This window comes from Leguminivora glycinivorella, chromosome 5 (assembly GCF_023078275.1).
Source record: "Leguminivora glycinivorella isolate SPB_JAAS2020 chromosome 5, LegGlyc_1.1, whole genome shotgun sequence".
In the NCBI taxonomy this organism is placed as follows: Eukaryota; Metazoa; Arthropoda; class Insecta; order Lepidoptera; family Tortricidae; genus Leguminivora; species Leguminivora glycinivorella.
In genome coordinates, this window is record NC_062975.1 from 25,642,217 (window position 1) to 25,668,466 (window position 26,250).

Below are 26,250 nucleotides of genomic sequence, written 5' to 3' on the forward strand. Positions count from 1 at the left end.
AACAGTGTTGATTGTGGTGAGTTTCCTGATCTTATGAAACACAGTAAAGTCATTCCATTATTTAAATCTGGTAGCACATCCGACCCCACTAATTTTAGACCGATATCAGTGTTACCGACATTCAGCAAAATTTTTGAAAAGTTAGTGTTATTTCAGCTATTGCAACATTTTAACATCAATAATCTAATGCACAATAAACAATTTGGTTTTACACGGGGTCGCTCAACAACCGACGCTGGTGTTGAGCTAATCAAACAGATTTTCGATGCCTGGGAGGAGTCACAGGATGCCTTGGGTATCTTCTGTGATTTATCTAAGGCTTTCGATTGCGTCTGTCATGAAACACTGATCAGGAAATTGCACTACTATGGAGTGCGAGGATCGGCACTGAATTTAGTCAAATCTTACTTACACGATAGAATACAAAGGGTCGACGTGAATGGACAGCGCTCACCGGGGTCACTAGTCTCTATGGGTGTACCGCAGGGATCAATATTGGGGCCTTTCCTGTTCCTTATCTACATTAATGACCTGCCATATCTTGTAAAGACCCACCATGATATAGTATTGTTTGCAGATGATACTTCCCTTATTTTCAAAGTCAAACGTCAGCAACAAACTTGTGAAAATGTAAACAATGCTATTTCCGAAGTAGTTAATTGGTTTAGTGTTAATAACTTATTGTTAAATGAGAAAAAGACTAAATGTATTAAGTTTGTAACGAGTAATGCTAAAAATGAACAAGCAAGTGTCGTTGTGAAGGATGAGGAATTGGAACTGGTAGATAGTACAGTTTTTCTTGGCATAACTTTAGATTCTAAACTTCAGTGGGGTCCCCATATTGCTACCCTCTCGAATAGACTGAGCTCTGCAGCATTTGCAGTGAGCAAGATCCGTCAGTTAACAGACGTGGAAACAGCTCGATTAGTTTATTTTAGTTACTTTCACAGCATTATGTCATATGGTATTTTACTATGGGGCAGTGCTTCAGAGATAAATACCATATTTGTTCTGCAGAAGAGGGCTATTCGAGCAATATACAAAATGAACCATAGAGACTCACTTAGAGATAAGTTTAAGGACATTAATATAATGACAGTGCATTGTCAATATATTTATGAGAATATTATGTATGTACATAAAAACATTTGTAAATTTAAGAAAAACTGTGATGTACATAATATAAACACTAGAAATAAGCATAAGCTTGCAGTGCCCTTCACTCGGCTCCATAAAATTAAAAAATCATTCATGGGTAATTGTGTAAGATTTTATAACAAACTTCCTAATGCCATCACTGAACTGTCTTTTAATCGATTTAAACATTATGTAAAGCGTATACTGATCTCTAAAGCCTACTACAGCACACAAGACTACATGAATGATGAAACACCGTGGGATACAAGTATTGTTGAAAACCATTAATTATATAGCTTATTAATGATGATATTGATAATTCAATGTATTTTTATACAATTTTTTTGACATTTAGAATTTATTCTAGAAGTTTTTATACTAGTATTTTTTTATACAATTTAGATTGATATCATTTTATTAAATCAATGTAGTTTTAAAACAATATTGTTTATTGCACCAATAAATTGCTCTGATATTTAGAATAAGATGAATATTGTACACTGTTGACAATTTAAAAGTGCTTATTGTAAGCCTATTTGAATAAAGAATATTTTGATTGATTGATTGATTGAAAATAATAAATTAAATAAAAATTACAATATTGGTTATGATTCGCTCATTACTTTCTTACCAACCCAATATATTAAAAAAATAACTGAAATGTGGAGCAAAAAGTTTGTCTAGTATAACAATGTAAGCACTGCCTACAGTGTAACTGATAAATCTTTCAAACATTAGCAACTGTTTGAAATCGGACACAGCTGTCGACATAGTCCATCGGGTGCCAGCTATTCCTCTCTCCATCCATATTCATGACTACCTGATAATTGTCCGATCAATGTACGTAGCCAAATGTACAAACGTCTACGACCGTTAGGCCGTTCTCACATTATCCGATCCGATATCGGATGTCGGACCGACATCCTACATCCGATAAACGCTTCCGATAGTGTCGGATGTCGGTCCGATAAAACGCATTGTTCCAAATCAATGAAGTATGATTTTTTATCAAAAAATATTTAAAAAATGGTTTATATTTAATAATTATTATTAAGCACTATATCCTAAATATTATATTGTAAAATTAAGATAACGAGCATAAAAAATACTCAGTGTCAGGCAAAATAAATAATTTTACATTCAACTATATCTACTTAAAGATGAAAAAACTAGTATCCGCAATTCGGACCGATGCATTACAACCTTTTTTTTTTCAATAGGAATATATCCTAAATATTATATTGTAAAATTAAGATAACGAGCATAAAAAATACTCAGTGTCAGGCAAAATAAATAATTTTACATTCAACTATATCTACTAAAAGATGAAAAAACTAGTATCCGCAATTCGGACCGATGCATTACAACCTTTTTTTTTCAATAGGAATTTTCAACTTATTAGAATTTAGATCATTAGCAGTTGTTTAATAGACGCCATTTTTGTCACGCACACTACTACAAACGTATATATACATTATATACGCACACAAAGAAATATTATCGGCCGACAACTGGCGGGGGGTCCGGCATGCCAAAAAATGTCGGAAGCGTCCTGCCGATATCGGCAGTTCGATGGTGCCTCGGACAAAAACTGTTGTAGGAGAGTGCCATCGGCATTAAATCCGCAATTTTTCCGTTTTATATCGATTTTTAGTAATAATGATCTATCGGATCGGATAATGTGAAAACGGCCTTATGGTAGCTAGCTCTATCGCTCTTCTGTAGTGGCGCGATAGTGTGAGACTGCGTTTTGATCGCAACGTAGGGTTGACCCTTGACCCTAGGGTTGAACCGTTGACGTTTGTCACTTCGGCTAATGGCTTATAGCACCGTAAGTCCTGTAGCCATCTTGAAAGCTGGCATCTCCAGCACTTCTGGTGGTTCGGGTGTCTATGGGAGGCAGTGATCGCTTACCATCAGTCGACCTGTTTGCTCGTTTGCCTCATAAAAAAAGTACAATAGTTAACGCTTCACGTACGATACTACACCGTGTTTTTTTTATTTTCCGTAAAATTCGACATGTCGTTAGGTTTGTTATCCGGAACCACCCTGTATATAACACTTATTAGTTAAATTCGCAAAAAAATTCATCGTTTTCATACATAATAAATTAATTAATTTGTGTGAGAGACACTTAAGAATAATATTCAAGTTAGTGTCAAGTGATTGGCAGCAAATGTCAAAACAAATAACACTGGGAAGTGGTAAAGGCTGTCACACACGTGTTCAGTAATTATTTTTATTTTTTTAATAACTCGATAACCGTAAGAGTTAAGACGCTAGTTTCTTAGAGAAATTAATTGTATTTCATCCAAAGAACCATCCCTTAAAGTTAACGGAATTCAATAAAAACAGGGTGTATAAGCAACTGTCTATGTCACATCACCGATACGGAAGCGCGATAGAAAAAGATAACTACGATAATCTACTGGACGTCAAAGATTGTATTCTTGGCTACAGTCCGATTCCATCCATAAATGTATACTATCTGATAATTGTCTGATCCCCGTAGCCGAATGGCATTTCTACGACGCGAAACAAAAACGAAACGCCGCGAAATGTAGTCTGGCTCTGTCGCGCCAATATGCACGAGCGATATAGATAGATATCTACAAGCGTTTCGTGAGCGTTTATGCATTTGGCTACGCACGCAGTTCATTCAAGCATAATAGACCTATTAACGACTTAATTTTGTCTAATGTCTATAATCAGTGACTGTTAGATTCGAATAATTATGTAGTTAATATAATCAGGTATGACAATAATATGTGATTTAAAAGACTAGACAAAACTGATGGAGTTAAATCACGCCTTTTCATACCACTACATCAATAATAAAGATCGATTGTGTCATCCAATTCGCACGATCGTAAAGTTTGTACAGCAATGTAAGAAAATATATACAAGTTGCAGAAGATTCTAACATTCTCAAAACTTCCGTAAATTATTGGAAATTTTCATGAAATCTGCATGAAAATTTCCAACAATTTACAAAAATTTTGAGTATGTCAGAATTCGATTTAAAAATTTGATAACATTCTCTGTAAAATTAGAATTTAATAAATAAATGTTCTCAACAGTTGACGATCGCTGTTTTTAACACCCGACGCAAAAACGACGGCACCCACGATATTCGGTTTTTCAACCTGCGATGTTTGTTTCTTCTTGCTGTCAAAAATCGCCAGGTGAACAAGTCTGCCGTTGCTGAGCACTTACTACAGTCAGGGCCTAACAATTGGATTGAGCTTCACAACCCTAAAATTATCTCTACAGATCGTGGGTATTATACTAGATAAATACGTGAAGTCATTGGAATTAAGAAGTATAAAAATTTCAATCGAGACGAAGGTTTTAATATCTCATCCACATGGAACCTGGTCGTTTGTAAATGCAAGAAGAAACAAATATCGCAGGTTGAAAAACCAAATAGGTATCGTGAGTATTGTGTGTCGACAAGGTAACATCCCTAGCGCAGAAACTGTTCAAGTGGGTAGTCAGGACCAAGTGCGGATAGTTCGAAAAACTCGTTCAGCTAGAAGATGTTGATGTCAATTTGAGCCAATGGCGTCCTTGAAACGTCGGAGGTTAATCGCGTAACGGTTGTTGGACAATGTAACGATATTAAAAATTGCAAACGGGACTTAATCGCGTATTACTATATTTTAAACACTAAGTCCCGTTTGCAATTTTTAATATCGTTACATTGTCCAACAATTGATAAATATTATATGAATTTTCAGCTCAATTATGCAAAGTGCGTCGTCTAATTTAGCTTCCAAGATTTGGCTGAAACCGAAGAAGCATAATTACAAGCAAAAGTTGCAAACTAAGTAATTGCTTGTAATTATGAAAACGTTCAATATGTACCATGATTTTTAAATATTACGAAAGCGTATATCAATCAATAACACGCATGAATTATTAAATATACTTTCCACTTGAAACGATTTTTTATAATTGACTTCCTTGAAGATGGACTAACTGGTAAACTGGTTAAATTAACCGAGCCAATCTGTGACGGGATCAAGTTTGTCAGCATAGCTAATCTTTAATGTGTAACTTACATAATGAGTAGTTTTGCACCAGAAACGATAAGGAGCGGGGGGACCTTTTATTAAAATGTTGTAATTTATACAATAAAATATTAACGAATAAATACTTATTGTAAAAAATTTAAAAAAAATAATACATAATTTTTTATATAAGAAACTAAGACTAAATTTAAAAGCTAGCTAATGTCTAAAATAGGGCCTTGAGGCATTGTACCACGGACACTGGTGACATTTCCTCGCTGTATCGCAATGCTGATAGGTTATGTGAGGAAGTCGCCAGCTCTTCGGTCACCGGTTACCACAACCAAACGCTTCCCAATCGTCACAATTTGGATTTCTTTCAACCCCTTTTTGCCAAGAGTGGTACTGAAACTTAGTAGTTCATGTTCTCTGCCTACCCCTTATGGGATACTATAGGCGTGATTATATGCATGTATGCATGTATGAGTTGAGTCTAAAAGTTTTCTTGCCATAAGTTTATTGACAAAATTACTATTCGGTAAATCATAACCGATTACTAATAAATCTAACGGCGCTTCTATTTAACCCCCAACGCAAAAACGACGGGGTGTTATAAGTTTGACGTGTCTGTCTGCCTGTCTGTCTGTCTGTATGTCTGTATGTCTGTATGTCTGTATGTCTGTATGTCTGTATGTCTGTATGTCTGTATGTCTGTATGTCTGTATGTCTGTATGTCTGTATGTCTGTATGTCTGTATGTCTGTATGTCTGTATGTCTGTATGTCTGTATGTCTGTATGTCTGTATGTCTGTATGTCTGTATGTCTGTATGTCTGTCTGTCTGTCTGTCTGTCTGTCTGTCTGTCTGTCTGTCTGTCCCTTTGTCTGAAAGTTGAGTTAGTCGGGAATGTTCTTAGCCAAGTTTTATGAAAATCGGTGTACTAATGTAGCGGTCGGGGGTTTTTTCAAAATTATAATTTTGCGGTTAGGTTATATTTGTAAGGCCGTTTTCACATTATCCGATCCGATATCGGATGTCGGAAGGATTTCAATAGAAAAAATCCAAGATGGCGCCTGTAATGTATGGGATATCGGTCCGACATCCGATATCGGATCGGATAATGTGAAAACGCACTAAAGGTCTCCTAGACATCGTCTATCTAGCACAGACTCAGTAATTTATTACATAATTAATGTAACCATTCGATAAATCTAGGTCTTAGTAATACATTAACATTCATATTGATAAATAAAATGGTCATCGACATCAAATCACATGTTATAAGGAAATTAATTGAATAAAACTGAACAGTTTAGCCTTTTTATTTATTTCCTGTGAATTTTAACTTGGAAAAGGACTATAGTATGTGTTTTCTTAATTTTACAGAACACTGTCCAAAAAGAAAAACTTAGGTAAGTCTTCTCTGATGTATGCTTTTGCGTTATCTTATCTACCAAGTTATTATAGTTTTTACACGACTGCCCAAAGAAAGAGAGTGTATTGTTTTCAGCGTTCATGTTTGTATGTGAGATTCATTATTCCACCATAACTTCTGAATGCCACAACCGATTTAAATGTACATATGATATATTTGTAAATAATTTTGCAGGTAACTATATCAGTTAATAATTCTTACCAAATAGTCTTGACATAAATCACCAATTTTGGGAATGATTTTTTCATTACCTACATATTGTGTTTTTCCTATTCGTCGACTTTAATCTGTCAATTAGGACACCACAGACTAAACTATAAGTGCTGACTTTTCAGTGCTATAATATTTCATTACAGTTCACTTTTAGTTAACTGTAATAATTTCAAAAATAAAACTTCATACAAGTACTAATTTGCGATACCAGGCTTTGTCTGCATCTGAAACACATTTTTTTTTATCTATCGCGTTATCGACCAATCACAAAAGGTTATTACAAACAATTGGTTGCCAAGTAATTCGATGTTGATACGACGGTGAACGACGCCATTAACATTAATTTTAAATTGAATTATGATATTTTTCGTCCATTGATGATGAAGATGATGACTCGTAGAAAAAGTATTGTATACAATAGTGATATAATTAAGCTTTCCACTCTCGTACCATTCTATTAGGCAACGAAGCTTGCTGAGTGGCCTAAACATGGTACTCGACTGAAAAGCTTTGTATTATATGACGATTGTATAAAATACTGTTTTCCGGCTGCATGATAGTACATTAATTTTCTTTCAGGGGCCTATTGCATAACAATTTACAACTTGTATTACAAGTGGAACTCTCTTTCTTATAAAATGAATTGGAGGGGGACTACCGCTTGTAATATGAGTTGTAAATTGTTATGCAATAGGCCCCAGGTCGAATCTTCAAAGGACCATAGGCCACATTACTGAAAAACGTCGTAAGATAACCGTGCGAACAGGGAATTCGTAACTCGTGTCGATTTATAACTTAATCCATCGTCACTCGTTTCGAATTAGGAACCCCTTTTTATCGTAATTTTTATTGTAATTTACAATATCAGTTTACACAGTTTTACTTCGAATAACTAACACGGTAGCCAAAGACAATATTACCTACTTCATATAAGTATTACGCTTAGCAAAGAGAAATCTTAAGAAAACAAACGGTAGCAATGTAATATAACCGTTACAAGCACACTTTCGGAAGTAATATCATATTTGTCAAGTATGAAAGTATGTACAAGTCATTAATTTTAAAATATCACTTAAACTAAAAACGAGGTAAGTTACCACAAACTTTAACCAGTTTCACACAAAGCTTATTTCCATAAAAGTAGAAAATGGTGTATAAGACGTTTAAATATAGATAGTATATATTAACAATGCACTAGAATACCAAAAAAGTGCACTTATTTTGCGACACGCCGCAGAATTGGCTCCCACGATTATATTTGCTTTTCTCGGATAATGTTGCAATTATCTATGTGAACGGGAAATTATTAGGAAAAAAGGTGTTAGGACATCAGGCGAAGATATTGACAAACTTTATGGATACAGTTTTGCGGGTGACATTAGTCAAGCTGATGCAATAGTTTTTAAAGTAAAATGTTTGTGATTTAGAACAAACTATATTTTTATTTTCAGCGTCCGACCCAATGGACCGTGTGTGTTACACATGGGTTCAATTATTGGCTTTGCGCCTTGTCTAGACAAGTTTTTGATGTGCCATCCATATAGCGGGGAACCCTCGAGCATCTTTTAATTTAAATTCGTATTCTATTCAAAGATTCAAAGGATTTATTTGCATAGAACACAGTTATAAGGTGTTACAAAAGAAATAAATCAGTCTACATGCAGGCGTGCAAATATTAATAAGGCCAATTAATATTTACAAAATCATGTCAAAATAATAATTAAAAAATCGTGAGTCAACTTATAGACTAAACTTAAACTAGTCCTCTCGGCTGATAGGAACTTGAAGTTACTACCCAGGATTGTAAAAAGTGGAAGATTTTTCTGAAAACGATATTACGTCACCATCATCATTCACCAGTTATATTTCACCTTCTTATTTATAGACGGTCCAGCAAATCTTGTCATAATTAATGAATCTACGGTTGTACTCACGTTATTATATCGCTATTGCTGCGACATGTTTCATTAATTATTTGAATATGTTTCACGAAAGTTTAACGTGTATATTTTTATTTTCTCCTCCTCTTTGCGTTATCCCGGCATTTGCCACGGCTCATGGGAGCCTGGGGTCCGCTTTGACAACTAATCGCATGATTTTTACGAAAGCGACTGCCATCTGACCTTCCAACCCGAAGGGTAAACTAGGCCTTATTTAATTGGAATTAGTCCGGTTTCCTCACGATGTTTTCCTTCGCTGAAAAGCGAAATTTTTACTTTCTATGGGACGATAAATCTTAACCCCAATATTTTTTTAATACCAAGATTTGCTACTTATGAACATTAGAATGTTAAAATGATACAGATGAAAGTTCAAAAGCAATAAAAGGTTGCACGGTTTCACTCGACAACCGGTATTGCAAATATTTGGCGACACGCAGTGCGTATCCAACGCGTCACTAACGCGAATTATAGTCTCGCAAAAATTGACAATTGGAGCCTAAACAGGTGGTTTCGACTGCGACCGTAATGAGTATGACGTTTACAAGGTGTAAACTGAATAGCAAGCAATTCATTTGGATTTGGTTTTCATTGGCACTAAATACAAATAAAGAAATATTCGTGCCTTTAATTTCGTATAAGATACAGCGGGGCAATTTCGACTGATCTTGATTCTGACTTTCGATTTTATTCCATGTTTTACAATTTTTGCATTATTAAATAGAGTGTCCACTGATTATATAAATAGCACGCGTGTTCAGTGGATACATGTAGAACTCAATAGTGTAATAATGAAAAAAATGGATTAGTTACATTTGTCCCCCAGTCGGGATTTGTTTCGCTGTACCTAATGAGTTAAAGCTTTGTTTGGTTTTACGTCAAAATTGAATACTTTGTTTACAATACATACTGAATGCGTTTAAGTAACATAATACAAACTTTACTGATCAGAAGTATAAAATTCGTTTTATCTAATTAATTAAATTTTATTCAATGAGCAACAATTTTAAGTTGAGTATTTTTTTTTAATTATAAATGGGCTTAATTCTTGGTCACAGACTAGCCAAAGACTTGGCCTTTGATGGAGTGAGCTCGCCCAGAAGATGCCTGTTCACCCCAGATTTGAAGGTTGCCGGGTTATATGAGGATTCCACTCCTTGGCAGTGCGCTACAGAAAAGAAGAAGCAAAGCGCTGGTTAATGATGGCCCTAAATCTTGCTAAAATCAAAGAGAATTATATTTTTATCTTATAATTTAATACATCTGTTTCAAGCCAGAAAGCGCGAACGGACTCTAACACACAATTAAAGTTCAGATAAGAATCTGATCAGAGTTACTCGCAACTAGAGTTGCGCCGAAGGATCGAATAATCGGCCAATTTAAGATTCTCGACGATACATTTTTCAGATTTTTATAATTGTATTGCTTATTGGGTTGATTTCTTCGATTACAGCTCCAAATATTTAGATTTTAAGGCATCGGGGCAAATCCCGACCAGGTGCCGGTGACTGATCCATTTTTTTTTCATTATTACACTATGAAGTTAAGTTCCACTGAACACGCGTGACATATATAACCTAATTAATAATGCAAACATTGTAAAACATGGAAAAAATGGATCAGTTGTTTTTGGCCCCCAGTCGAAGTTGTCCCGCTGTACCCTTATATCTTTATTTGCAAGTTACATTTTCCTATCATCGAGACATCAAGGATACTACTCTTAGCTAGAGGGCTTGGCCAAATGATGAAGGTATTTGGACTCAGGTACCAAAAGGTATTCAAAGGTCAACGTATGAATTCCATCTATACGAATTAAGGAGGTTGAAAAAGCTTTAAAGTAGGTGAAAAATTTAAAAGAGATGATTCTACAAAAAACCTCGTTGGATATCAGGGTGCGTAGCCGAATGGCACAAAGCTCACGAAACGAAACACTAGTAGATGTCTATCTCTATCGCTCTTGCGTATTGGCGCGACAGAGCCAGACCTACTTTCGCGGCGTTTCGTTTTCGTTTCGCGTCGGAGAAATGCCATTCGGCTACAGGGCCTATTCCCTACGACTGCTTTAGTCTAATAGCAGGATTAGCAAATGATTGCCGCGAGAATATGTCGTCCTTATGTTATTAATATCTCGCGGCGACATACTCTCGCGTCAATCATGTGCTAGACCTACTGCTTTGCCCGACTCTTTCAGTATGAGGGTGCTTGGCTTTCTACCTCATACGTCGGGATTCGCCGACTCTTTAAGTGAGATATTCCTAAATATTTTGCCATCAATTAAAATTAATGATAATATTTCCCAATTATAAGATACGAATATTTCGACTCGGCCCGTTATTATTCGGCTAATCCCATATTCTCCATCTCTAGCAACTAACAAGCTTGCAAGCCTTCACGCATGGTCTCATCCGTTACAATTCCGTTTCGCAGGTAGTGGCGAGAAAAGACGTGAAGCGTGTGTATGTTTTTGTTTACGCTCAAAATTATCTCCGTTAAGTCCGTCTAAGCTAAGAAATACAAAAGGATAGTGGGAGAGTGACATATTCTCTTAGTGTCACTTACTCCGCCGAAAATGGAGGGTTAACCCGAGATTAACCTACCATTTCATATGGAATTTAACAGTAGTTGATAGCACGCTAACCTTGAGTTAGGCGGGGGCTGCAAGTGGCCCATAAAAAAATTATATCATTAGATACACCCATCTTAAAGGCCGGCAATGCACCTCCAACACCTCTGATGTTTCGGGTGTCCATGGGCGGCGGTGATCGCTTTACCATCAGGCGACCTGTCTGCTCGTTTGCCTCCTATCCCATAAAAAAGAAAAAGATAGAGCTTTATGTAGCTTGATCCAATTCTATGATTCCGATTTGTATTAGCTTTCAGTGTCCTTGTTTAAAAATATATAATTATAGTATTAATCAAAGATTACGTTAATTGTCTACATTTCCTTATAACATAGTTACTAAAAGAAATCTATATTATTTATAAATTATTTTGAAGTGTTTAATTTTCTTGAACAAATATTTAAGTTCTGTAGAGTACTTATTATTTTTGAGTTACATTATGTTATGTTGAAACTGTTGATAGCGATGAAGGCGTGTAAGGTATTAACCAGCCTCATATGTGGTTTACCACAAGGAAGCGTTTTGGCCTCTACCCTATTTTTGGTTTATATTAATGACTTATGCAATCTAAACTTAGACTGTGGCAAAATTATTTCATACGCAGATGATACTGCCCTACTTTTTTCCGCAAAGTCAACAAATGAGGTACACGAGCATGCCCAGCACGGATTTAATATTGTAACTAACTGGCTAAAACTTCACCTACTAACATTGAACTCTGACAAAACGAATTTTATAAGTTTTGCCATGCGGAAATCCTACCCGATTCCCAATAATCTAAAACTCTACGCACATACTTGTGAGGATACGACAAACAACCATTGTTTATGCCCGTCTATAGCCTGTACAGATAAAATCAAGTATCTAGGAGTGATGATTGATGAAACCCTCTCTTTTAAAAATCATATTGAAGTACTGTGTAATAGAGTTAGGAAATTAATTTATGTATTCAAGAAACTTCGTTCTATCAGTGATCACAACTTAATCAAGCAAGTTTACTTTGCCCTGTGTCAATCGATACTAACATATTGCATTTCATCTTGGGGTGGCACAGCTAAAACCACTCTATTAAACTTAGAAAGAGCCCAGCGAGCGGTGCTAAAAGTAGCTACTTCCCGACCTTTTTTATACCCTACAGATCTTCTTTATCAATCATGTCAAGTACTAACTGTTCGTCAATTGTTTATTTTAAGCGCAACATTAAAGCAGCATGGCCGAATATCCTTCAACACAGATTATAATAACAAAAGGCGGAAAGATATCGTTTGTATTCAAACCGTAGGTACATAGAAAACACGTTTTCTCATCTAGATTTTTCGTCTTTCTGGGGCCATTTCTGTACAACAGGTTAAATGCAAAATTAGACTTATATCCACTTAGCTATGTTTGTTGTAAAAGTGCTCTACGACGAGGCCTGCAAAATATGACGTACGATGATACAGAAAAGTTACTTATGGTCGTAAAATAATTACCTATTGAATATATAATGAATATATATGTAATGTAATAGTTCGGAACCTACGAAAATAAGTCTTGTGTTTATTTTCTTATAAGTTTTATTTTAGTGAATAATTAAAAATAAATCACTAATTTAGTCCTTCCTCTGCCTGAAACACAGGAACTATCCTAGCTCAGGCATTTGTATAAAACATCTCTTATATGTATAACAATTCTTAGCCTTTAAGAACAATCACTGTACAATTATGTTTTTATTAATAAATTATTTGTATTTGTATTTGTATTTGTATTTATGATGATGGGCAGGATCTGCGCGAACTTCCCCACGTGGTCCTTCCTCTCCAACGCCCTTAACACCGCATCCCTTATCATCCCTTCCTTAGCCCTCAACTTATGCGAAGACTTGTAGTTCTTCAAATTCCTTCTCGTAGTCGTCTCTGGTAATTCCTCTTCAAAAGAATCTATATTATACTGCGGTCTATGAGAATTCGTCACCCCCTGAGGCTTCACAATCCTCACAGGAGGCTTCACCACTGTCTGGTAATGTCTCGACTCCTGCGCTATCATAATCTCATCATCGCGCCCAAACTCAAAGTCTGCCAGATCATCATCAGCTACAACTAAGATCACTAAAACTAAAGCTGAAACGAATTTAAACGCCATTGTCACTATATTCTCACTTCACTGCACATTATTTAAATTATGCAATAGAAATCTTGCGCATATCGTACGCGCACCGCTTTCGTCCGCCGCGCGTCGAATGAGCGCGCGCGCATGCGAGCATCTTCGCATATACCAGGTGTCAGATTATACCGGATCTGAACTTTCTCTCCTACCGGGTCACATTAGGGTCACTATTGATAACTCATTGCGTTTATCAACGTGGTTACACTTAAAAGATGTTGCATGACGATCAAACTTTTATACAATGCATTTGGGAAACCAAATGTCATTCTAAATCCGTCTTTACATGTATGAACGTAAGAACTGTTAGTGTTTTTACCAACTGGATGTTAGCGACAATGTAATTGTACAAAGATTTGATGAGATGATATTCCACTTTTACAAATATGCTTTCACAGATGATTGTGTTAACGAAGAAGTTGTAATGGTCATGGATGTTGAAGATTGAGAGATTTGAGAGTCATGTTTGTGACTTTTATGCGACTTAGAACTTTGATTGAGCAGCTATAAAACCTAAGTGTTGTGAATGTGTGCAGGGTTTACATATAAAAATATATATATTCATCATATTCTCTCTTTAAGATCTTCTTTTTTAGGGTTCCGTAGTCAACTAGGAACCCTTATAGTTTCGCCATGTCTGTCTGTCCGTCCGTCCGTCCGTCCGTCCGTCCGTCCGCGGATAATCTCAGTAACCGTAAGCACTAGAAAGCTGAAATTTGGTACCAATATGTATATCAATCACGCCAACAAAGTGCAGAAATAAAAAATGGAAAAAAATGTTTTATTAGGGTACCCCCCCTACATGTAAAGTGGGGGCTGATATTTTTTTCATTCCAACCCCAACGTGTGATATATCGTTGGATAGGTATTTAAAAATGAATAAGAGTTTACTAAGATCATTTTTTGATAATATTAATATTTTCGGAAATAATCACTCCTAAAGGAAAAAAAGTGCGTCCCCCCCCCCCCCCTCTAACTTTTGAACCATATGTTTAAAAAATATGAAAAAAATCACAAAAGTAGAACTTTATAAAGACTTTCTAGGAAAATTGTTTTGAACTTGATAGGTTCAGTAGTTTTTGAGAAAAATACGAAAAACTACGGAACCCTACACTGAGCGTGGCCCGACACGCTCTTGGCCGGTTTTTTCTTTTTTTGCGCCGAGACGATATCAGTCTGTCTATGATTTACTTTTTCTATTGCAATAATATAATTACAAAAGCCCCATTAGTGTACGTCGAACCTTCCAGCGCAAATTTTCTATGGCGCAATTGATGCATTCCATAAAAAAAGAAGTGCTGGATGATTCGTCCCACATCCTAAACTCACTACCGTAATGTTCAATCTACAAAGACCCCTTCCTTTATCCCTCCTCAAACCTTAAAGCTATTACCACTAGCTACCTTCTATACTTTTAAGTTTCTCAAAAACCTTGCCCCGCATGTTCCTCGTGACAATAAATAACCAAAAAATCATAAAATGTCAGATAATTCCTTACACATGGCAACCCTATGTGACTTAACATGCATCTTGGCACGTTGGTGATAAAATCGATATTAGATGAGCGTCCGTTATGTAACAGATATTATAATAAGAAGGATGGCTAGCAAATTAGAATGGCATTTGGTTCGACATTTTATGCGAACGGCAGAAAACGATATATCTAGTCAACTATACATTGTCAAGTGCAATCATATTGATTGGTAGTATTGTGCAAGTGGCTGGATTGATTTATAATTTTGACGTTCTCAAAAAAAGTGGTACAGGCACAGAATATATAATAGTACAAGTACAGAAGGCTCACTCCTTTGATGTGCACAAAATGCCGCCATTCTAAATTCTTATCTACGGTAAGAAACGGCTCGCACGAGAGCAGCCGACATTGAATTATATTGCTCCGCGCGAAGGTCGTCACCACTGAATGAGCCGCGAACTCGCGGTCGCCGGCATGTACTTGTAGCGCGACGATAGAATCGCTGAGTGAGCCGCCCCTGGTACAGGTAGCGTTCAGTTGCTGAAATTGACCTTTCATTTGTTGTAATGAATAACTTGAATAATATACCAGCGAATTTCATCTATTTAGTAAGCAATAATGTGGTACCTCTTGCTTGATAACGTCACAGAGCGACAATAGTAGCGGGTCTAACATCGCACCCAAAGTATCTGACATACTGAAAAACTTTTCTAAATGAAGATTGTGCAGTTGGCGGTCAGAAATATCAAAGATTTTGTAGAAAATAATAATGTAAGTATTTATCAGGGTCAAATAACAGTATACAAAAATTACAATCTCAACATTATAATAAAAACTTACTTAACACTATTCCGATATGAAAGACTAAGGGCCAGTTGCATCAACCACATTTGACAGACACATCATCGTCACGCAGCAGACGTCTATGGAACTTCCTATACAATACAATTTAACGAACGCTTTAACGGTGACAAAGGGTTTGATGCAACCGACCCTAAGTTTTTCTATATACATAGATAGATTTCTATATGGATAGCCCCGCATCCCTTTTTATTTAGCGGCTACAGAATAGAACGCTACTTTCTGAAGCGTTATTTGATCCACTACCTTTGATGCAAAATGTACTAGCGTATTTGAACCCGCTACCTCCGGATTGAATGGCAAAATTTATTTAAGTTTTTAACATTGAAAACACTGCTGCTATTTTAGATTGAAATAAATATGTCCTTAACAGTTTTTAGCAACAATAGCAATCGTTGCTAAAGTGTATCAAAAGGAGTGGTGATCTGAGAAGTGGCTGACAGTATTCGATTTGCTCCGGTTGCTAAAATTTTCATGCGGCTATGAAGAAAATACCTCTTGAACAGTTTGCTAAATACTTATTGTGAAATATTATCTATACTAATATTTAAATACAAAAGTCTGTCTGTCTATTAATTACCTACTAAATTAGTTTTTTGTGAAGCATATTACTATGGATTTAGGTAAATAGCCAAAAACGCAATTTAATGAGGCAAGGAAACTTAGTTTAACGGTAAGTACCTACATAATTACCCATTTTGTATAATTATGTATTTGCTGAGGTAGTATTTATTATACTCATAGTATGAACTTTAAGATACGCCGAAGTAGGTACGACTAATTATCTCTAGACTTGATAGGGATCAGACATGTTAGTGTCAAAAGAGTTATTTTTAGTTCAAGGACCTAATTTTTACATACATACATATAATCACGCCTGTATCTCCTAAAAGGGGTAGGCAAAGTATATGAACTACTAAGTTTCAATGCCACTCTTGGCAAAAAGGGGTTGAAAGAAATCCAAATTGAGACATTGCAGTGACAGGTTGCCAGCCTCTCGCCTACGCCACAATTTAACCCATATCCTACACTCGACTTCTACGACACCCACGGGAAGAAAGGGGGTGGTGAAATTCTTAACCCGTCACCACAAGGGGCCTAATTTTTGAAACTGCCAGATCCGATTCATACTATTTTTAAAGTGAATTTTGGCCAGTCTTGGACAGATCGCATAGGCCCGTGTAGATTCATAGTCTTTGTCTCATTTTATGGTAGTTCAGCTGAGCTGGCTAGCATAATGATTATCGTGAGATTTTCCCGCCGCGACATCCCGTTCTTACTATAAGAAAAAGACGTATGATTTGTGTCGCGGCGAGATACTGTCGAACCAATCATGTGCTAGCCATGCTGTGACTAAGCCCAAACAACACAAGTAAAATACCTACGGAGTTAAATTTTAATGAAAATTGGACAGACAAAGCTACATTAAAACTATTATGGCAACTATTACAGCTCTGAAAGGCTAAGCAATGAGTTATGAAGAATGATAACTGGCTGTGAAACAACTTTCCTCCACCGCAGCGCCTGCGATCTGCGTTAAGCAACATCGTCTGTTGATTATTTGCCTATAGGCTGTTCACAGAATGAAACTGGCTTGGTCAAAATCGAAATCTAAATCAATTGTACATTGTGCAACAAGGGGAGGAAGTTGAATATTACTAATGAGAAAGTTAAATCGCGACGGCATGCCGGAGCGATTTAAAGACTCGAGTTAGTAAAATTCACACTCCCCGAGTTACACACAATGTTTTTCATCACACTCTCAGTGTAAAAAATATGTAAATAGATGTAAAAAAGTTAAGTACGGTACAAACAATTTCATTATTCCCTTGGGAGAACGATTTTTCTATTCACATTTAAAGTGCGGGTGTGATGAAAAATAATTTATTCAGCAAATAGGCCACAAGGGCATAGGTACATAAAGGAAATAAAAATATAGGTACAATGTAGGTGGACTTATCCCTTAATGGGTTCTCTTCCAGTCAACCTTGAGTGTGCATGGGAAAACATCCCACTTTGTCGATTGCTATAAAGCCGCTTTGTCAGTTTATTCATATAAAGATACAAGTGAATCTCGCCTTCATTGTGACCGACAATGTGGAACGTTTTACTAAACACACTCGCATATAAAGATGACCAGTCAGTGCTTTACAATAATATACAAGAATGCAACTAGTCGAGCACCCTGTAACCACAAAGCACGCGATGCTTCAATCACAAAGAAAGTAACAAGTAATATTGTCACCGCAGCCATTTAATCTGATAATCTACCGTTTTCCTCGTTTCTATAATACCCTCGTAATAACTGCTTACAACCCATCACTATTTTACAATCCCTCCATACTAATATTATAAATGGGAAAGTGTGTGTGTTTGTCCGTTTATCTGTTTTTTTTTTCACGGCAAAACGGAAACGGACCCACATTCTGACGTGACTTTTTGGAGATAATTGAAGGGATGGAGGGTGACATAGGCTACTTTTTGCCTGTTTATTACCCCCCACATTCCTAAAATGGGGGGTGGAAGTTTGTATGGAGCATTCCGTAATTTTTTAATTTAACGCGATCGAAGCCGCAGGCAATAGCTTGTAATCAATCCATACTAATATCATAAATGCGGAAGTGTGTGTATGTTTGTATGTCCGTCTTTCACGGTAAAACGGAGCGACGAATTTTCGTGATTTTTTAAGTGGAGATAGTTGAAGGGATGGAGAGTGACATAGGCTACTTTTTGTCTCTTTCTAACGCGAGCGAAGCCGCGGGCAAAAGCTAGTATTATATATGGGAAAGTGTGTGTGTGTCTCTTTGTCCGTCTTTCACGGCAAAACGGAGCAACGAATTGACATGACATTTTAAGTGGAGACAGTTGAAGGGATGGAGATTGACATTACGCTACTTTTTGTCTCGTTCTAACCCCCCACTTTGGTAAAATGTGGGGTGGACCATTCCGCAATATTTAAATGTAACTCGAGCGAAACGTCGGGCAAAAGCTAGTATTTTTTAGGGTTCCGTAGTCAACTAGGAACCCTTATAGTTTCGCCATGTCTGTCTGTCCGTCCGTCCGTCCGTCCGTTCGTCCGTCCGTCCGTCCGTCCGTCCGTCCGCGGATAATCTCAGTAACCGTTAGCACTAGAAAGCTGTAATTTGGTACCAATATGTATATCAATCACGCCAACAAAGTGCAAAAATAAAAAATGGAAAAAAATGTTTTATTAGGGTACCCCCCCTACATGTAAAGTGGGGGCTGATATTTTTTTTCATTCCAACCCCAACGTGTGATATATTGTTGGATAGGTGTTTAAAAATTAATAAGGGTTTACTAAGATCATTTTTTGATAATATTTATATTTTCGGAAATAATCGCTCCTAAAGGAAAAAAAAGTGCGTCCCCCCCCCTCTAACTTTTGAACCATAGGTTTAAAAAATATGAAAAAAATCACAAAAGTAGAACTTTATAAAGACTTTCTAGGAAAATTGTTTTGAACTTGATAGGTTCAGTAGTTTTTGAGAAAAACACGGAAAACTACGGAACCCTACACTGAGCGTGGCCCGACACGCTCTTGGCCGGTTTTATAGGTAAAAATAAACTTTAATTATTTAAGAATAAGTGTAATAAAGCAGCAATTGTAGATGTTAAAATTAAATATTGTGTTTGTAATTGTGTAATTTTGTTTGTTTTGTTTCAAAACTGCGTTGTAATGGTGTGTTAAAATTTCTATTGCACATGTATTCAAATATGACAGATGTTTTCTTTAGTAAATGATAATGGCGTTATTCATAAACGCGCTACAAGCATCAATTATCTATCACGAGTACTATTAGAAAAGCTACAAGAGAAAACATCTGTTTACCTACTGTCAAATTGCCTTCGAACACTCAGTAGGTACTAGGTACTAGGTACTACAGTAGGTATGGTCGACTGTCGTCGTCGTCGACGTCGAATGTCACGCCCTCGCCAGACAAAGAATGAAGAACTTTGGAGCAGGCTACCTGGCACCGAAGTACTTCAGAGAGCTACCCATGAGCCTCATAATCCGATACCTGGAGATGGTCGAGAAGCTCCTGAATAGCTGAAGGATCTTAGGATCGTTGGGGGTAATTGCACAAAAGGTCCCGATGGGTCGAAGTGTATCCGTAAGGGCCTCCGCAGATTTAAGATAAGATAAGATAAGGTATGGTCGACTTTATTACAAAGCAATGAGGTGAAAAAGTGGATACATCTCTTTGTAGTCGACGTACAAGTAAGTTGGTATAAATGGTCATATTTATTTAATTTATTTTGTTTCAGAAATTGAAGTTCGTATTTTAAAATACCCAAGATATAAAAATAGTCCATCAATAACCAGAAAATTTGAAAAAACCACGACATGGTGGACCGATTTTCATGAAACATGGCTAAGAACACTCCCGACTAACTCAGCTTTCAAACAAAAACAACTAAATCTAAACCGGTTCAGCCGTTCGGGAGCTACCGACGACTACCTACTTAACCTACAAAAATCTATTTTCTTTGTATGGATATTTTTTTTCACTACACCTAAGTGCGTTTTCACATTATCCGATCTGATATCGGAAGTCGGAAGGATTTCAAAGGAAAAAATCAAATATGGCGGCGTAAATATATGGGATATCGATCCGACATCCGATATCGGATCGGATAATGTGAAAACGCACTAACTACTAACTCTTTTGATTCTTCAAAAACTATGAATGTGAAAGTTGCATTTTTTCCACAAGAGTGCAAAGTAATTTCATAAAAATTTGAACTTGATGTCCTGAGTTGACTGTAGAATTGATCTACATATAGGTATACATATAATGTGTTGATTACTTTTAGTTTGACGTTTTATATTGTATTTTCTCGTGTTGGAGCTCTACACTCAAAATTAAATTTTTCGTACCACTCGCTATACTCATGGTTCCTTGAAAAACAAATATCTGTTTCGTTTATAAGAGCTTAGTTTTACTTCGATGTTTACTATTAAGTAGATATATTATCAGGTAATAAATAATAAACGGTTTAATTTTTAATACATCCGTATAATTAAAATAAAATACACATTTCATACATAAACAACCGATCTTACGGACAAACCAATAGCGTATCTTATAGAGACTAGAAAGTTACTGAACCGAGATTCACAACGAATATTCGAGAACCAATTATTCAAAAATAATGATTAATATTTAAAAAAAGGATTGACTGCTTCGATTTGAGTCCCTAAGGACTCCTCTCCATCAGAGATGTCCTACGCTAAACGTTGCTATGGATGCGTCTGATATCCACATCAACTTAGTCGAATCCGTTCCCACTAGCGCTATGCTTTATGGAACAATGAACATGATTGGTGGATATCAAACACATCCACGTAGCGCATCGCTAGTGAAAAGGCACCCTAAGGGTCCCCCCACATCTAGCGTCTCGCGAGCGTCGCGTCGGGCCAACTGTATGGAAAAAGACGCCGCGTCGACGCGACGTCGACGCGGCGTCAGGCTTTGCCCATACAGTTGGCCCGACGCGACGCTCGCGAGACGCTAGATGTGGGGGGACCCTAAGGAGGGCCGCATGTCATGTATGAGAAATCGCTCGTTAGTGGAGCTGTGCACTCCTGCTTTCAGGTTTCCGACGCGTAGGCGTCTTCATACGAGCGATTTTTCATACATAACATGTGGCTAGATTCTGATGTTTCCATCCCAACTGAGACTGCCTTGCCCAGCTAGACAGATGGTGGCCCCGCTAAGTACAAGGCATAATCTCAAAGAAAGTGAAACGTTTATAATAATCGCCGTCGCTGCTAACTTCGCTTAGTGTAACTCAAAACTATGGAACGTAGGCATACAGGACAATCTAGATTAGCAGTCAAACTTAAAGTATGAATTTTACCTTTGACTTAACTCATGTAGTACAATCATTGATATTTATGCACTATGTAAGGGTAGGTATTAGAATAATTGACACTGAGAATGCAGACGCGTATTGTGCCAACGGAAACTTTCCATTTCATAAATTAAAATCTCCTATTATTTTATGTGTCATGAAATTTCCGAGAACCATATTTTCTTTGGAAAGTTTCCGCAACTTGCACATCACTACGGACGCGTTTAAGTCTATTTAACAGTATTTTACACAAATGACATCAACGAGTCATCATCAAAAACTCTGAAAAGCTTTATAGTTTCAAAATTATTACTAATATTCAACAAAACGGAACATAATCGCGTATCACGACTAAATATATCTAGACAATCGCCGAGCTCGAAAAATCGGAGGATAGTTTAAAACGTATTTTTCTACTCGTCGACTTTAATCTGTCAATTAGGACACCACAGACTAAACTATAAGTGCTGATTTTTCAGTGTTAGATAGTCTTTGACACTTAGTCAACTGTAATGTTTCATTACAGTTCACTTTTAGTTAACTGTAATAATTTCAAAAATAGAACTTCATACAAGTTCTTTACTAATTTGCGATACCTGGCAAATTTTTCTGCATCTGAAACATGTTTTTTTTTATCTATCGCGTTATCGACCAATCAGAGACGGTTATTACAAACAATTGGTTGCCAGCAGGTAATTCGATGTTGATACAACGGTGAACGACGCTATTAACATTAATTTTAACTTGAATGATGATATTTTCGTCCATTGATGATGAAGACGATGACTCATAGAAAAAGTATTGTATACAATAGTGATATAATTAAGCTTTTCACTCTCGTACCGTACCTACTATTAAATATGGTACTCGACTGAGAAGCTTTGTATTATATCACGATTGTATAAAATACTACTGTAATAACAGTAAACGGCGATAAAGAATGCACATCCGTAGAGCGTTGTCTCTTTCTTGCTTATGTGACGTTAATCTTCTCCTTCCAAAGACCGATGTGCATTCTTTATCTCCGCCATATACTAATGTCGCCGCTTACTGTACGCGATTAAATCCCATTTTGCTAAGAAATAATTACAAAAGGTACCATTGCACTATACAGAAATATTTTAACCAAGTTCAATGTTCAATACTTACTAGTTGTTAGGTTAAGCTAAATGCTCAAAAGCACAGTAAATTATAAAAGTGTCCATAATTCGTCCAATACTCGTACAGATATCGCGTCAATTCCACCAAGTACCTCGACGGAGATTCGAAAAAGAACGTTGAATAACATTTTATAAACTTTAACGGGACAATTTTTATTTTATTGACGTGTTCTTTTGTATTTCGACGCAGTTCCCTATTATTTATAAGTATAATGTACATTATACTTACGTAAAATTCCTACGTAAATATTGCCTAAAAAAACACATGAAGAATTTTTTGTTCGAAATTGGATTTCGGGATTATTATGCCCGCAATGAGATTATCTTACTTATTTGAGAAATTAAAAAAAACGTCAGTAAAATAAAAATCTGCTCTAACATTACAGGTAACAGTATTATATGTATGTAAATAGCAGTAATTAACTTCTAGGTTTCTTAGTAGTCTTGAAAGAGCAAAACTTATAGAAAATCCAGTTTTGTATTGAATATTAAGTTTATCATATAAAAACGTCAAAATATATGGCGATATTTTGTAACAGAAACTTTATGACATCCAAAAATTTTACAAAACGAGATGACTTAGTTAAGATGTTACATTATTAACCCTGTACATTTTCTAGAGTACTCAAAATAATTTTCATTTTGTACCGCTATGCACATAGTAAACTTTGTCAGTATTACAATAGGTAATTAATTGTTATTTGACACTGACATTAAATTTCTGCAGATTACAAGGTTTTGTCATAATTTCTGTCATATAGGTACGTTTTGACTAATTGTTAACAATAATAAAGTCGATAATAAATGACTTTCACTAGAGTAACTGGATATTTTTGTAATACGTTTTGTAAAAAATCTACTTTAAAAGAAAACCTAACAATAGCACCGTTGTGATCCAACATAAACATAAGTGCAAACATTAATCTTTTATTTTTTTATACTTTTAATATTTAAACAGTAACGTATATTTTAATAAATCTACAAAATAAGATGCAGTTCTTTTGTTTGTCATTCTAACTCCTTAATTATACAATTTATTTACAAAAACACCAATAACACAAACACACATACAAAATTCTATAAATTAATCTATTTACAAAATCAACACATTTCAAGTTACATAATTTCAACCAATTTAATTGAAATTGAAACTTAAAAATTAAATTATCACGAGTCCACACTTGTGCTAAAATGTGTTAAAAACATGAAATCAGTGCAAACGTTTGGCAAAAGTCACTAAACTTTTCTAAAGTTACTAGAAATACAAAGATTCAGTCAATTTCTAAAGACTCACATGAGTGCGTAAAAGTCAGAAGTAAGACGTTCTACATTGACTCAATTATAGTTAAAGAGACCAAAGAAATCCATAGCCTTCAAGCAACCAATACGTATACAATTTAAAAACCAATATTTGAAATCCATTGGCACCTTCAAACCTGAGACCTACTTTATAAAAGCCGCAGTTCAAAAAGTTACAAGTTTTAAGAAGCAGGTCTCAACTGCAGATTCCTAAGTTCTCGTTCGACTATACGGTATCTTCAGATGTCACATTCAAACTCTGAGACCCTTTTATTCCTCCCATCAGGCATCATTTGAAAATGGCTATCCCTCGTGCCTATCCTAGGGAACCCACTAAAGCTATTCCTACTGACCAAATTGCTCTCTCTACCCTCCCGTTCTTTGTGGAAGCTCGACGTCGAGAGTTTCTCCTTTCTGTCGGTGAAGTTGTCGGTGAAATTTTTGTCTGTGAAGTTTTTGTCGGTGAAGTTTTTGTCGGTGAAGCTTTCGTCGGTGAAGGTGCGTTCGTTGAACTCGCCATCGGAGAAGTTGCGGTCGTTGAAAGGGACGTCTCGGATGCCGAAACCGCCCATTCTCGGTGTGCCCCCGAATTTGTTGAGGATGTCTTCGTTTCTTTCGCGGAAGTTGAAACCGTGGTTGTCGTATTTCGTGGGGCCTTTGGTAAGTCTACGAAGGGAGAAAGAGAGATGAGTCAGACATTTTTGCAAAAATATTAAATTGAAATAAAAGGGTGATTTGAGAACAATAGTTAGTAGAAATAAGATAACGATTTTAAAGTAAGATATCATCAGTGAAGTCTAAATTCGAAGTTAAAGGGTTGATACTTCATGTGGTTCTATAATCACCATTAATATACTCGAACGTTTTTGATGTTTTTTTTTTTATTTCATCAACATTTGCAGTATTCGCAATAGCAATTTAACTATCTAAGTTTACTCTCTAAAACATCGTGTTTCTCGATCATATTCCGCCGACAATCCCTCATCATCGCCATGTATGATCGCCAATGGATCACTATATACAGAAGACTCCTGATAAAACGAGGCCTCTCAGACGGCTCCTTATCAAGAAGTTCAGCTAGTTTAGCCTTGAAGACTGTTAAGGTGGGTTGAAACTAAATTAAATCTACACTTACTCTCTAAAACATCGTCTTTCCCGATCATACTCCGCCGACAATCCCTCATCATCATGTATAATCGCCGACGGATCACTGTATACAGAAGACTCTTAATAAAACGAGTCCAAGTCGACGTAGTTCCCTTCAGATGGCTCGTTATCAACCAGTTCAGCTACTTGAGCCATGATGATATAAGATGGGTTAAAAAATAAATTTCAACTACACTTACTCTCTAAAACATCGTCTTTCCCGATCATACTCCGCTGACAATCCCTCATCATCATGTATAATAGCCGATGGATCACTGTACACAGAAGATTCTTGATAAAACGAGTCCAAGTCGACATAATTCCCTTCAGACGGCTCGTTATCAAGAAGCTCAGCTAGCTGGGACTTTAAGGCTGCGAAGGTGGGTCGTTGCGAGGGGTCGGCGTGCCAGCAGGAGTGCATGGCGCGGTACAGCTGCGGCTTGCAGTGCGGGGGGCGCTCCAGCCGGTAGCCCTCCGTCACGGCTGTGAGCACCTCGCGCCCGGACATCGCTGCGTATGGCGTCGAACCTGGAACGCATAAACCTTTGATTAACACTGGTTAACCTTAAAGCAGCAGAAAAGGGACTTTCACAAAATGTGTCAAACTAATTATGAAAATATCTTGAAATGAAATCCTAAATAGTTATATTTGCACAAATAATAAACTCTCCTACGAAGAACTCAAATCGAGAGTAAATAAAGTAGAACTAAATCTCTTATGTTTTTGCAAGCATCAAAAATTTTTGTAACCTAACTTTAATCCACTACAAGTACGAGTGTGAACACTCTAACAAAAAGTGTCATATACTTGAAAATTACGGAGTACGCTGGTTCGAATCCAGCATCGGACACTGGGAGGCCTTGGTCATTTTTTCTTTGTATATGACATTTATTTCAGTTTATAGTTAAATAATAGTAGTGTATCTACAAAAA

General features: G+C 36.5%; 1 protein-coding gene across 2 annotated transcripts in view; it reads right to left on the minus strand.

Moving 5' to 3' along the window:
* Positions 1-22,437: 22,437 nt before the first annotated feature.
* The window catches only part of LOC125226726 (dual specificity protein kinase splB-like), a 219,962-nt gene continuing 216,149 nt past the window's right edge, over positions 22,438-26,250 (minus strand). The window contains exons 7-8 of one of the 2 annotated variants that reach the window (XM_048130810.1): positions 25,518-25,845; positions 22,438-24,837 (exon numbers count right to left, since the gene is read on the minus strand). In XM_048130810.1, the coding sequence (XP_047986767.1) occupies positions 24,411-24,837; positions 25,518-25,845 (755 nt within the window). In that variant the 3' untranslated portion in view covers positions 22,438-24,410. Of the gene's footprint in view, positions 24,838-25,513; positions 25,846-26,250 lie in introns of those variants that run through there. The other variant, XM_048130811.1, reaches the window with a different exon arrangement.